The 13,555-nt window shown below is 40.2% G+C and overlaps 1 protein-coding gene across 4 annotated transcripts in view; it reads left to right on the top strand.

The window, feature by feature from the left end:
• SPAG9 (sperm associated antigen 9) overlaps positions 1 to 13,555 on the top strand; it is a 124,076-nt gene that overhangs the window by 45,364 nt on the left and 65,157 nt on the right. For 2 of the 4 annotated variants that reach the window (XM_058676475.1, XM_058676476.1), the window contains exons 4-5: positions 6,802 to 6,896; positions 12,048 to 12,198. In XM_058676475.1, coding sequence (XP_058532458.1) covers positions 6,802 to 6,896; positions 12,048 to 12,198 — 246 coding nt within the window. Of the gene's footprint in view, positions 1 to 6,801; positions 6,897 to 7,365; positions 7,694 to 12,047; positions 12,199 to 13,555 lie in introns of those variants that run through there. The other 2 variants (XM_058676479.1, XM_058676477.1) reach the window with 1 other exon arrangement.

Genomic DNA, 13,555 nt, shown 5'->3' with positions numbered 1-13,555 from the left:
CCAGTCATTTCTACCTCTGATCTGCCCCTTGCTAACAGCCTTGGAAAAGTAATGGGAGATGTCTCAGGTGTTTGGGCCTTTGCCGTCCCTGCAGGAAACCTGAAAGAAGCTCCTGGCTCCTGACTTTGGCATGGCACAGCACTTGCTGTTATAGCCGTGTAGGGAATGAACCAGTGAATGGAAGATCTATCTTTCCTCCTTTTCCTCTCTCTGACTTTCAAAATAAATCTTAAAAATAAGTGGATTGTAAAAGCCTATTGTTATCTTTACAGTATTTGTTTCAAAAGCTCAACAATGACCTGTCCATAGTGTTTGCTAGTTCTAATACTTAAAAATATATTGAGGAATATTATTATATTCCATAAGTGATAAGTGATTAGTAGTGATGAATTATGAATAGTAAATGAAATTCTAAACTTTTGAATAATTATTGAATTATTGTGTTAAATTTCAGTATGTATAAAATATTTCCATTGTCGGAAAGCTGAAGTTTCTTATTTTTTCCATATTTATTTAGTGAAAATCAAAAAGAAATGCCTACAGTAAAAAGCTTGACATTAGCTTCAAGTTAAAAGATACAGTAATTTAAAAGAAAGATTTATTTTTATTTGAAAGTCGGGTTTTATATAGAGAGAAGGAGAGATAGAGAGGTCTTACATCCACTGGTTCACTGATCTGAAGTAAGGAGCCAGGAGCTTCCTCTGGGTTTCCCACAGGGGTGCAGGAGTCCAAGAGCTAGGACCAGTTTCCCCTGTTTTCCCAGGAGCATGAACAGAGAGGTTGAATCAGAAGCGAAGCAGCTGGGTTCAAACAGGAGACAACAGGGAATGCCAGCAGCACAAGTGGAGACAGCCTACTGCATCAAAGCGCTGGCCCCATGATACAGTAATTTCTCTGTTTCTTTAAGGAAAGAGTAGTCCTGGAAGAAGAAAAGATTTCAGGAAAATCTTAGTGACCAAGTCAGAGAGCTGGGCATATGTACTCCCGGGGCACATTTCCTGTGGGGCACAGAATTCCCTCCTTCGGCAGCTCCCGGCACCTGTGCCGATAAAATTCATTTCTTTTGTGTTTGCCTCTGGGGAGGCTTATGTAACACAGAGATGGCTGCCTTGAAATGTGGGTCTGTTCTACAATCTAGCCTACAATTTTCTATGTTTATAGAGATGCCATTCAATTAGCAATTATAAATAGCTATCTAATGCTGAAGAACTAGGTGCCCTTAAAGATAAGCTCTGGAAACCCTCAGGGAAAGGAAATCTGAAATTTTAACCTTAACTTCTTCATTATTACTTCCAAAGAAGGGAACATCTTTTGCAGGTGCAGAATAGTGGCTTAAACAGCACTTTATGCAATACATTGCTTACTGCTTAGGGAGACCTACTATGACTCCTTTTTTCTAAAATTTGTCATTAATTATTTACTTTTTGAGAGACAGAAAAAGCAGGCGCCCATCTGCTGTTTCATTCTCACAAATGCCTGCAATGGCAGAGGACAGGCCGGAGCCAGGATCCAGAAACTCAATCCTGGTCTCCCACGTGGGTGGCAGGAACCCAGTTACTTGAACCATCATTGCTGCTTCTGAGTCCATATTGGTGGGAAACTGCGGCCAGGAGCCAGAGCCCAGTCAGTATTGGACCCGGCCACTCTGAATGGGAACATAGGTGTCCTAGGTACGAGCTAAACCCCATGCCTTCTAAGGCTATCTCTCTCTCACGATTTATTTATTTATTATTTTTAGATTTATTTATTTTGCAGCCCAGCACAATAACTCAACTGGCTAATCCTCTCCTTGCAAAGTCCCGGGATCCCATATGGGCACCATTTCATGACCTGGCCACTCCACTTCCAGTCCAGCTCCCTGTTTATGGCCTGGAAAGGCAGTGGAGGATGATCCAAAGCTTAACTCTGCGGGAGACCCAGAAGAAGTTCCTGGCTCCTGGTTTTGGATTGGTTCACCTCCCACCATTGTGGCCATTTGGGGAGTGAGCAAGCAGGTGGAAGATCTTCCTCTTCCAATGAAAATTAAAGGCAGATTTACAGAGAGGAGGGGAGAAGAGAGACAGAGACAGAGAGATCTGCCATCCAGTGGTTCACTCCCCAAGTGGCTACAACGGCTTGAGCTGAGGCAATCCAAAACCAGGAGCCAGGAGCTTCATTTGTGCTCCCATGTGGGTATCAGGGGACCAACTACTTGAGTCATCTGTTACTTTTCCAGGTATATTAGTAGGAGCTGGATTGAAAATGAAACCATCACGTGGGATGCCTACATTGGAGGTGGCAACTTGACTTGCTGCACAGGAATGCCCGCCTCTTTGAATCCTTTTGGATGACTCCAAATTTTGGTTGCTGAACTGGCTCCTGTGAATCTATTGTGCATCTTTGAGAACATTGAGAATTACAGTTCTGCGACCAAGAGGCATGGGGCTGGTGGACACAATAGTACATTATCTAAAGAGAGTCCCATTTCACTGCCTCACCTTTCTAAAAAAAAAAAAAATTATTTAGGGCCCGGTGTGGTAGCCTAGTGGCTAAAGTCCTTGCATTGAACACACCAGAATCCCATATGGACACCGGTTCTAATCCTGGCAGCCCTGCTTACCATCCACCTCCCTGCTCATGGCTTGGGAAAGCAGTCGAAAACAGCCCCAAGCCTTGGGATCCTGCACCCACATGAAAGAACTGGAAGAGGCTCCAGGCTCCTGGCTTCGAATCGGCTCACTTCTGACTGTTGTGGCCACTTGGATAGTGAATCATCGGATGGAAGATCTTCCTCTCTGTCTCTCCTCCTCTCTGTATATCTGACTTTCCAATTAAAAAAAATTTTAAAGAAATTGTTTGAGAGGTGAGAAAGCAGAGCTTCCATCTACTGGTTTATTTCTCGAATGCCTGCAATTGTGGAGTGTGGGCTAAACCAAATCCAGGTCTCCCTTGGTGGTACTGGAAACTAACAGCCGGAGGCATCAGCTGCTGCGTGCCAGGGTGTGCACTGGCAGGAAGGTAGAACTGGCAGCAGAGGGAAGGTTTCAACCCAAATTCTGATGTGTCCTGACCGTGGTTTCAGACGCTGACCCTTTGCTTTTTTTTCTCTTTCTGTCCAGGGCAGTACTCGTCTTGCCCTCGCACTCACTTCTACTTCTACTACTACTTTTTTTTTTTTTAATAATTCTTCTTAAAAAATTCAGAACTATATTGTGAAGACCTGAAATTAAAAACATTTTTATGGGAAGTGTATTTATTTTACTTTTGTTCATTTATAGAATATAGTGCATATTATTTTATTTCAGATGCCAGGAAATGTTTGCCAGTGTGGGGTTTTCTTGTGGGTGTCAGGAAGAAAAGACAATGAGCTCATTGCCTGCCCGGAGGGTTAAGTGAAAGGGCGGATAGCGGTGCCAGTGGGACCCGGCTCAAGTGCTCTGAGGGTCTCGTAGACCTGGATGCTGGTCTCAAGACTAACATTAGAAGACGGTTAATCATTATATAGTCGGGCATATGTTGTTTTAACCTCTGTGAACTGGAGCTTACCTGTAAGAATCACAATGTTATAAAGATTAACTGAAAGTGACTAACTGGAGTGGCCTACTAGAGCCAGACTTCCTCCATAAAGGAGAGCTTCCTTTTTTTTTTTTTCTTCTGCTCATTAGTGATTAGTTGGTTGGATCTGTAATTTCATTAGATGTGGAGCACATTGTATCTGCAGTTACTTGTGCTCATTGGGGAAACGTCAGAATTCTGCATTTTCTGAAGTTTCCATTGTTTTTTTTTCATTGTTTTTTTTAAGAATTTAAAACAACAGTTTAGAATGAGATCTTAGTGGCAAAACTGTGTTTTAAGTTCTTTGTCTATGTTAAATGAATAGATTACTCTAAATGCATTCTGTGGGACATTTTGGTCTTTTTCATCTGAATGCTTAATGAAACTTAGGTTCTTCTGTTTGAAAAAGCAATTCATATGATTACTACCCAGGAGAATTCAACCTAGGTTTCCTAAAATCTTAAATTTAAATTGACGTGCTAGATTCAATAATTGTTTTGTGATACCAGTCTGAGTTTAATTTTTTTCCCCCAAATTCTTCTTGCTACAAGAAAACAGCTTGGTATTCTTTTTAAAGATTTATTTGAAAGAGTTACAGAGAAAGAGAGGGAGAGATGGGTTTGGTGTGGCGGGGAGGATCTTCCATCTGCTGCCTCACTCCCCAGTTGGCCATAACAGTTGGTGCCAGACCAGGCCAAGACCCGAGGCTGAAGCTCCTTCCAGGTCTCCCATGCAAGTGTCAGGGTTGACCCAAGCACTTTATCTGCTGCTGCTTTCCCAGGCACATTATCAGGGAACTGAATCGGAAGTGGAACGGCTGGGACTTGAACCAACACAAAATTGGGGTATGGGTATTGCCCGTTATGGCTTTACCTGGCAACAGTATCTTCCAGCTAGTTATTGTTATTTTTTAAAGATCCATTTATTTTCATTGGAAAGTCAGACATACAGAGCGAGAAAGAGAAAGATCTTCCATCCACTGGTTCACTTCCCAAGTTGCCACAATGGCCAGAGCTGAGCTGATCCGAAGCCAGGAACCAGGAGCTTCCTCCAGGTCTCCCACACGGGTGCAGGGTCCCAAGGCCTTGGGCCACTCTCGACTGCTTTCCCAGGCCACAAGCAGGGAGCAGGATGGGAAGCAGAGCAGCCAGGATTAGAACCAGCATGCATATGGGATTCTGGTGCATGCAAGACGAGGACTTAAGCCACTAGGCTACGGTGCCAAGGCCCAGCTTGTTACTTTTGACTTCCTGATACAAAGACAAGATTTGTAAATCTGCAAAAATGGTCTTTTAATTAGGTTAAGAGAATATATATATATTTAAAATAAAAAATGTCAATTTAAGGTTTCCAAATATATTTTTGTATTTTTATATCTGATTCTGTGTTCATTCTGATAATATTTCCTATTTGGGGTTTTTCTTTTATTGTACCTGCTTTTTTAATACAATCGTTTGTTCAGTTTTCAATTTAAAAATAAAAAATACCTTTAAAATCTTAATTTTTGTACATACCAAGCAAAATCTACAGTGAAAGTATGCTTTTTTAAAGGCAAATTGAAAGGCTTAGTGGGTTAGTCTGCCTGCTGGCAGCAGCTCTGGTTTGGGTGATCTGCGTGCAGGCTGCTCCACTTCCAATCCAGCTTCCTGGAAATGGCCTGGGAAGCAGTAGAGGATGGCTCCATTACTTGGGCCTCTGCACCCTGCTGGACATCGGAAGAAGCTCCTGGCTCCTAGCTCCTGGCTTTGGTTTGACCTAGCCCCTGCCATTAAGGCAGTTTGGGGAGTGAACCAGTGAATGAAAGATCAGTCTTTCTTTTCTCTTTAAATAGATAAATCTTGAAGAGGTAAATTTAAAATTTTTATTTAGAAGTTTACTGTCAGTTGCCCAGAGTTACAGCATGGTGAGTAAAGTGCCATCTGCATTGTTAGCATTCAAACTAGGTGTTAGCTCAAGTCCAGCTGCTTCACTTTGCATCTGGCACCTGCTTGCTAATGGCCTGGGAAAACTAAGCAGGGTGGCCCAAGCACTTGAACCTCTGCTCCTCCTGCAGAAGGCTTGGAGGAAGCTCCTGGTTTCCACCTGGCCCGGCCCTGGCTGTCGTGGCCAATGCAGAGTGAACAAAGGAGGGAGGACTTCTGTCTGTCCCCCTCTCTCTGTGACAACATTTCAAATAAATAAATGAATACATAAAAGTAAACAAAAATAAAGGTAAATAAATAGAAGTTTGCTTTTCATAGTTACTTAATATGGTATAACATACATTTTAATTTGAGATTCAAAGTCCATATTAACATAGCTAAAGTTTAGTAACTTTCATGTTACAATGTTAAGAATTCAAATAATATCCACAGGGGAAAAAAACAAATTTCATATTTTCACCTTTAAAATACTAATATTTTATTTCTTGTTTTTAAAACTTTTTTGTTCATGTTAGTATATTTAATAAAAAGTCTTTTGATTTAATGTTTGATATTTGTTGTCATTTTAGATATCAATTCCAGATTAAGAATTCTAGAGAGTAAAATATAGATTATCAAGAATCAAGTAGGACCTTAGAATTTCTTGACAATTTATGTTCTTTTATATTCCTGAAGTTTTTAGTTCCATATTCAGCTTGCCAATCATGATTCGTCATCTGATATTCAAAGTGTTGTGTTTTTTTATTTGTGTTGATTTGTTGCTGTTATTATAGGTGATTGTATGACATAATGGTAATGGCAGTAGAAACCCAGCAAACAAAAGAGAAAGTATTTTTAGTATTCTTTCAATTAAGTCTACAGGAAGAAGTAGTACATATATAGGTATAAGATTACTTAGTTAAATCGATAATTACCTTTACTTTGTAAATTCCTTTTAAAATGGGAAAGATCAACGCTAAGGAAGTGGTTTCTCATATTTCATCTTGAGGATTTGAGTCCCTGGGTTCTCTGTTATTTTTAATTTGTGATTTTTCACTGCCTCCTGCCCAATAACTGAATACAATTGGTATTATTCGGCTCATGAAATAGCGCATGTTGTTAAAAAAAGGGTTTTGTGACTTTAAGCACGATAATTGGCTACTATTGTTGTGGACAACAGGATTCTGAAATGTAGGCATTTGTACATTCTTTTGCTATTAACGGACGTTTTATCCACTTTTTAATTATGGGATTATGAAGTCTGGTAAATTAAAATGTGCTACAAAAAAAGTTTCCCTTGTTATAAGATTATCTTTTTATTTCAGGCAATAATCTTACATTTTGTGTATTTTTTCCCTTAAAATAGATGATCCATAATTATATGGAACACCTGGAAAGAACGAAGCTTCATCAGCTCGCAGGGAGTGACCAGCTGGAGTCCGCAGCGCACAGTAGGATTAGGTAAGCTTTGTTGGAGGTTTTGCCTTGAGAAAAAGTGAAATAAATTCGCTGTTTGTTTTTCTTTTCTGTTGTTCTCTGGTTTTTAATTCTGGACTGATCGTTTGGCTGATTCCAAAAGCTTTGTACTATGGTTTAAATGGTGTGGGAGAGAGTAGCATGTTGATCGTTTTATAATACTTAATGGAGATTACACCATTCAATTGTCTAATTTGAAGGAATGCTGAGAACTTGTCAGTTCTATTGTAAAATTGATCCTTTTTGTTCCAGAGAGGCATGTGTGAAAGGGTTAGCTTGCCATCTGTTTGATGTAGGAGTGTGAATAAATTATGTAGATCGCGGGGCATTGCAGCCAATGGGCTAAGCCAGGACTCTCAGTAGAGAAGAAGATAGTTAATAGGCTGCCCGCCGCTCTGGATTGCTGCATAAATGCTGGGAGCAGCAGCTCTATGGTTATGAGGTGGGCCGAGCGGAGTGACGTCATCGCCCGGGAGCTGCTGCAGGATGGAGTGGAGAGCTGCTGCTGATGGCATTGTTTTTGTGGCCGCGTCTGAATGACAGATCCTCACTACAAAGATAGCCCTTTGGCCGCCGTGTAGGCCTCCTGGTCCGGGTGTTTCACCATGCCAGCGCAGCGCCATGAGTCCTGGATGCATGCTGCTGTTGGTGTTTGGCTTTGTTGGCGGGGCGGTGGTCATTAATTCGGCTATATTAGTGTCGCTGTCTGTTTTGCTGCTCGTGCACTTTTCTTTTTCTACCGGTGTGCCAGCTCTGACGCAGAACCTGCCAAGGATACTCAGGTACTCAAGGGGCTCTCCTAGAAGCCGGCATGTAGCAGGCTTTCTTACCTTTTTAGCTCCCCAGCTCTTGCTTTGTAACCATTTCTGTTGCAGATTGAAACAATGGAAAATAGCCTGAAGCTAGGGTTTTTGGTTCTTATTTATAGTCATTTCTCATCTATCACTTAGGAATAGAGCTTTGTGTTTGGAAACCATGAACCAAAGAAAAGGATTTTCGTGTGGTACTTAAGCGAGTGCAAGGTCAGAGTGGTCTTGTTTAAGCAGAATGTTCCTAGTATGGGGAGAGCAAGAGTTGAGCACCGGGTCCAAATGTATACAAGCTCTGTGTTTAGTTTCTGAGTCTTTAGGGGCAAATATCTTTTATGCTGAGACTTAAAATTGATTAGACACAGACTGTGGGTTTATTTTCTAATTTTCCTGTGAATGAAGCAGGCTCACATAACATTTTTTCAATTTTTATATAGCAACTCCTGAGAACTAAAAATTAAAATAAAAAATTAAAATATTTTCCTCCTAAAAAGAAATAAGAAAGTGAATGAATTTAAACTTTTTAGAGCAAAGAATACATTTCCCCCTATTATTTGCACATCAAAGTTGTGAGTGCTTTCCAAAGCCTATTCACATACATTGTTTTGTCAGATGCGGCCCTTTCTTTTCTTGTAGTCTTGGGTGACAAATGCCCAGGCTTGTTTGTGGGGTGGTCATTAATCTCTGGCTTTACTGGTGCTCTTAGGGCTTGTGTCCCGTGAGAAACCATCTGAAAGGTTTAATGTTTAAGTTTCTTTTTGTTTTCTAGTTCATCACACTAAAAGTATCTGATTTGATTTGTTTTTCTAACTCATCAAATCCCAAGTTTGGATCTGTTCGGATTTCTGCTTTGTGCTTGGTTTAAATGAAGCTCAGACGGTGCAATTTTTATTTATAATTTGTTGACAAAAAGATTTAAATCCTGGTTTTGGACTTAGAAAAATCAAGGAGAATTAAAGTAGTGGATTCCTTCAGTCCATTCCTTTTTCTTTGTAGGTGAGTTCGTGTTAGTTTAAGGCTAAATATTGCATTTTGTCTGTGGTCTGAAAGTATATGCTTTGTGTGTTTCAGCACATAAAAGATTTGTATGTGTAAGTGTATGCTTAGGCTTTGAACAAATTGAAAATATCTGAATTCATGAATATGTAAAATATGAAGATAAGGTTCATGCTGAGGTCTCAGAATTAGTTTCTGCCTGAAAACAAACGTCCTGCCACACATTGGCAAGTTGCTGAATCTCTCTGTGTCTGAGTTTGCTCTCCTGAAGACTTTCCCATTGGGTAGTTTTAAAAACCAAGTGAGAAGGTAATATTGTGTTAAATTATCATTGGAAGATAGTTTATTATACGAATAACTAAGTTTCACAGACATTTATAGATACCCCATTGTTAACAAACTTGTTTTAAATTCAAGTGGTTTCTTAATAAAGTACCTTGTGATGAAATTTTAGAAGATTGCAGTTGATCTGACTGGAGCAAAAGTCATAGTCTTTAGTATTAGGATTAAATTTTCAAAAAGTAGGCAGCACTAAGTGGGAAATGCTAATGGAGGTACATAACCTGAATGGACATGGCCTTGAGTTCCCACTGCCAGTCACTAGTGCCTAAACCCTCTGAGCACCATTTTTACCACGCTGAGAATTGAGGAAACAATCCGTATCTCCTCGTAAAGGTGAATGATATTGTGTAGGTAAGAAATGTAGCTCAGCATCTGCTACATGGTGGATAGTCAATAAGTGTAATCATTAATCCTTTAAAAATGTAAGGTAGATTTTCTCATTAATGCTTTAAATGTGATTGGAGCCAAAATGTTGGTTCAAAAATGTATTTATAGAATTTTTGAGAACTTATATATGTGAACTAAATTTGAATAACCAACTTAAAAATAAATATATGGAACCAAGACAACTAAAAACTGTATATTTGATAGCTTTGTTTCTAGACGGTAATGGCAGATGTTTCACTGTGTGAGCTAAATCTGCTGCTTGGTATTCTTCCACAACTATGCTATTTTTTGGTTACTTCCCTTCAGTGAGTTTTTCTGAAGTATTTACAACACATTAAGCCAAGCATCCTTACCACATTGCACAAGACCTATGTTTTTGCCTTTCAGAGTTTCTTTTTGAAAGTTGAATTTCAATGAACTTTATGTAAATACATGTCTCTTTCTTTCCCTCAACTCTTGCATAATTTATCAGTAAAATAAGAAGAGTGTATTGTCTTACCTTTCCACAGTTGGAATGGTGTGGCCCAGATGGCTGACAGATGGCTGTCAGGCTCTGAAATCTCACTACACAGCAGTTCTGAATGATTGATGAAAGCAAAATAATGACGTGGGAATCCTACATATAGCTTTGATTATGAATTTAGTTGACTGAAGTAGGAAAGTAGAATTTGAGTTCATGGAAGATTCCATTCTTTATAGTTTTAAACTTTTCTGTATATGATAGGTGTGAAGAAAATAAATGTGCATTCACATAAGAGGGTAACTGTTAATGACTGGCTTATATTTGGATTTCTCTTAGCAGTGTGATAGATTTGCATGAAGTCTGTTACCTCCTCATTGCCTTGCATTTTGGTCTAACACACCTTCCTTTAGACTCAATTTGATTGAATTCCCAATCACTTTCTGTAAATTTACTAATATATATTATAAAGCAATTAAAACTTGTGTCCAAGTGTTTAGCCTAAAGGAAATGAATGAAAATTATCAAGTAGCTCTCTTAGAGGAAGTAATTAAAACTTGTGTCCGAGTATTTGGCCTAAAGGAAATAAATGAGAAAATAAATGAAGATCATTGAGTAGCTCTTTTAGAACCTTGGATTTTCAGTTCCAAAATATGTTCCTCACAGATTGGGGAATAAATGTCAGGTTGACAGCTTTTTACTTTGTCAAGTATGGGCATAAAAAGAAATATCTCTTACCAAACACGTCACCATCATTTGATCTAAGAAAGAGTGTCTTAAGAAGCCAAAAAGGTTTCATTGAAACTTAAGGTCAGCTGTGGTTCTATGTTAAATGGAAATATGTACATGTAGAATATGTACTGCATTATGCACTAAGATAAATAATGCCCTATGCCGTTGTGTTATGGAAACTTCATTGTTAATCAGCATTTAGGAGTAACTGGTAGAGGCCAAGTATCTTACTGGTTACTCAAGTTTTGTCACTTGGTTGTTCTGACAGCTATTGATGGCAAACTTAGATCTAGTAGTAAACTCTAGCCCCTTACTGTGCTACATGCCTACATTTGAACTTTCCTCCCACATTAGGGAAAGTGTAAAGAAATGTGGCATAATTATCTCTAAACGGGAAAATGTCCTGTTTTAAACCTTAATATCCTTGTGCATATGACTTTCATAAAATGCAGTTTCTCAACCATTTTGCTTGATTTATCTTTAAAAAAGCCTCCTAATAATTTTACTAATCCTTTTCAATGAGGATCAAAAAACATAGCCTTTGTATTAAATGAAGGTGCATTTCAAAAATGGCTTAAATTTCTTGGTTATGAATGTACAAAATAAAAGATGTTTTTAGGACACACTCTTTCACTTTTATAACTTGGATTGTTTCTATTCTATTTTATGTTCTTTCTAGTAATGCCTGCTTCTACACTTTGCAGTTAGGAGACCAGGATAACCTGTTAGGCTCATTTCTACCCTCTAGAAGTGCTTAAATTTGGATCTTCTGTATGTCAACAAAGGATGTGCTTTTTATGAAAATTGTCATTCTTGTTCATTGAAATACTTGACAAGGCATTGGAAATGAAGCAGCTCTTTCATAGAGTTTTGGCTCTATGTTTGGGGAGAAAAAAAAACAACTTACAATATGTACTGTGCCTGAAAGGAACTTGTATAGTGCTTCTGTGGAAAAACCGAGCACAACACAGCTTTTCTACATTAGGCAGGATCAAAACCCTTTGAGTTATTTCTACCATCAGTCAGTAGCCCTGATTCAAAATACACCGATTTTCCTTCAGACAGAATGAAAGGCAAACACTGAAGAGGCTTCAGTGAACCTCCAGGGATTAGAGTGAGGATATCCAAGTGCGGAGACAGTGACTGGGCTTGCTTTCAAATAAAGAGACTGCAGGACCCCCTTTGCTAACCTATGCAGCCCTCTTCTCAGGGGAATCAGAGGCCCACCCACTGTCTCCTGGCTGAGAAGCGCCTCCCTAACTTTTTCTGAGTAATTTCCCTAGTTGATGTGGGGAAGGGGGGGTTATTGTAATTTAGGGACTCCTCTAGCTTTGTTTGTGTTCAGATGGCAGATAGTGTTGATCCTTGAAAATAAGGGAATATTTGGCTTTTCCTCCCCTTTCCAAATAGAAAAGAACGCCCTATATCACTAGGGCTCTTCCCTCTGCCTGCTGGGGACGGATTGCTCACACCTGATGCTCAGAAGGGCAGGGAGACCCCTGGATCAGAGCAGTGGAAGTTTCAAGAACTCAGTCAGCCACGATCTCATACCAGCCTTAAGGTAAGCTTCATTCTGCTAATGTCATCAGTGTACACTTTGTAAGCTCTTTTTTTTTTTAATCCGCATTGAAGTGGGCAACCAACATATCAGAAAATGTAACTGTATGCATTTTAGTTTTTTTTTTTTTTATTGGAACTCTTACCTGAGTTGTCTTTTTTTTCCCCCCCTCTTCCTCTTTATTTATTTTTCTTTATTTTTGACATTCTTTACATAGTTAATTAGGGCAGAAAGGTTCAAGGGATACAGGAAAGTGGGTAAGACTATTATTTCCACATTGTTTCCTTCATGTATCTGAGGTAAAGGGGGATTTTAAGGGAGAAGCCCCACCCAGTCTCCCACCCAACTCAGATCCCTGATGTGGGGCATACTCTGAGGGTCTTGCTCAGGTGGTTTTGATAGTTCAACAGTTCTGAATTGCTGCCAGTCTCGCCATTCCAAGCACGATGAGGTCATTGAAGAATCCACTGATTGACATAGTTCATCTTAGAGTTTCCGTTTGCCCTGTTTTTCACTGCCAACATATGGCTGATGTAGTTGACTGACTTATTCTGTCCTCTTGTCTTTTCATGGTTAGGGTTCTGAGTCTGGCAATTCGATTGGGAAGATCCCCAAAGAAACTTTGTCTGAGGTGTTCCCAGACTAGATTCTTGTATGTACTAGCAAGTACAGGTCCCGGCACAGTCCATCGCCCCAATCAGCTGGTGGTTGCAATTGCTGAGTCAGTTCTGTTTTCGGTCCCGACTTCCACTGGAACCAGTGGGTGTTGCAATACAGCCTGGTTCTGCCTAGCACACATTCAGCCCTCATATAAACCAGTGGGAGCTGCAGCCTTGTCAGAGCGACCCACAATAACCCCCACCAGGCTCCCTACCCTGGTTCCCGTGCTTGTCAGTATGTTCAGCAGACTAGTCCAGTCTGTCCCACATCCCATTCAGCTCTCATACATGTCAATGGGCATTGAAGCCTAGTTCAACCCAATGAGCCCGACTATCCAGCCCACACACATGATGTTGGGTGTTGTTCTGTCTAGCCACCCCAGCCCCTGTCCTGGTTTTCGTGCCCTCCAGTGAACGTGGTAACCCAAGAGGGATGAGCCCACTATTTCCCTTCTAGGCGACTCCCACTCCCAGATGATGCAGTCTACAGGTGGTTTTGCAGTTGACATAATTAGCCCCCTGTGCCAGATTCTGCCAGCTGAGGCTGCGGCTAAGCCCAAACAACCTTCACCCACTCTAATTTATGCTTGCACCAGTAGGAACAGTCAGCCGAGCCTGACTTTTCCCTGATCTAGTACACATGAGGCCCACAGGTGTTGTAGCCCTGCTTAGTCTGGTCTACCCCCATCCTAGCTCATGCT

This window comes from Ochotona princeps, chromosome 17, assembly GCF_030435755.1.
Source record: "Ochotona princeps isolate mOchPri1 chromosome 17, mOchPri1.hap1, whole genome shotgun sequence".
Classification (NCBI taxonomy): domain Eukaryota; kingdom Metazoa; phylum Chordata; class Mammalia; order Lagomorpha; family Ochotonidae; genus Ochotona; species Ochotona princeps.
This window is presented reverse-complemented; position numbering and strand designations above follow the sequence as displayed.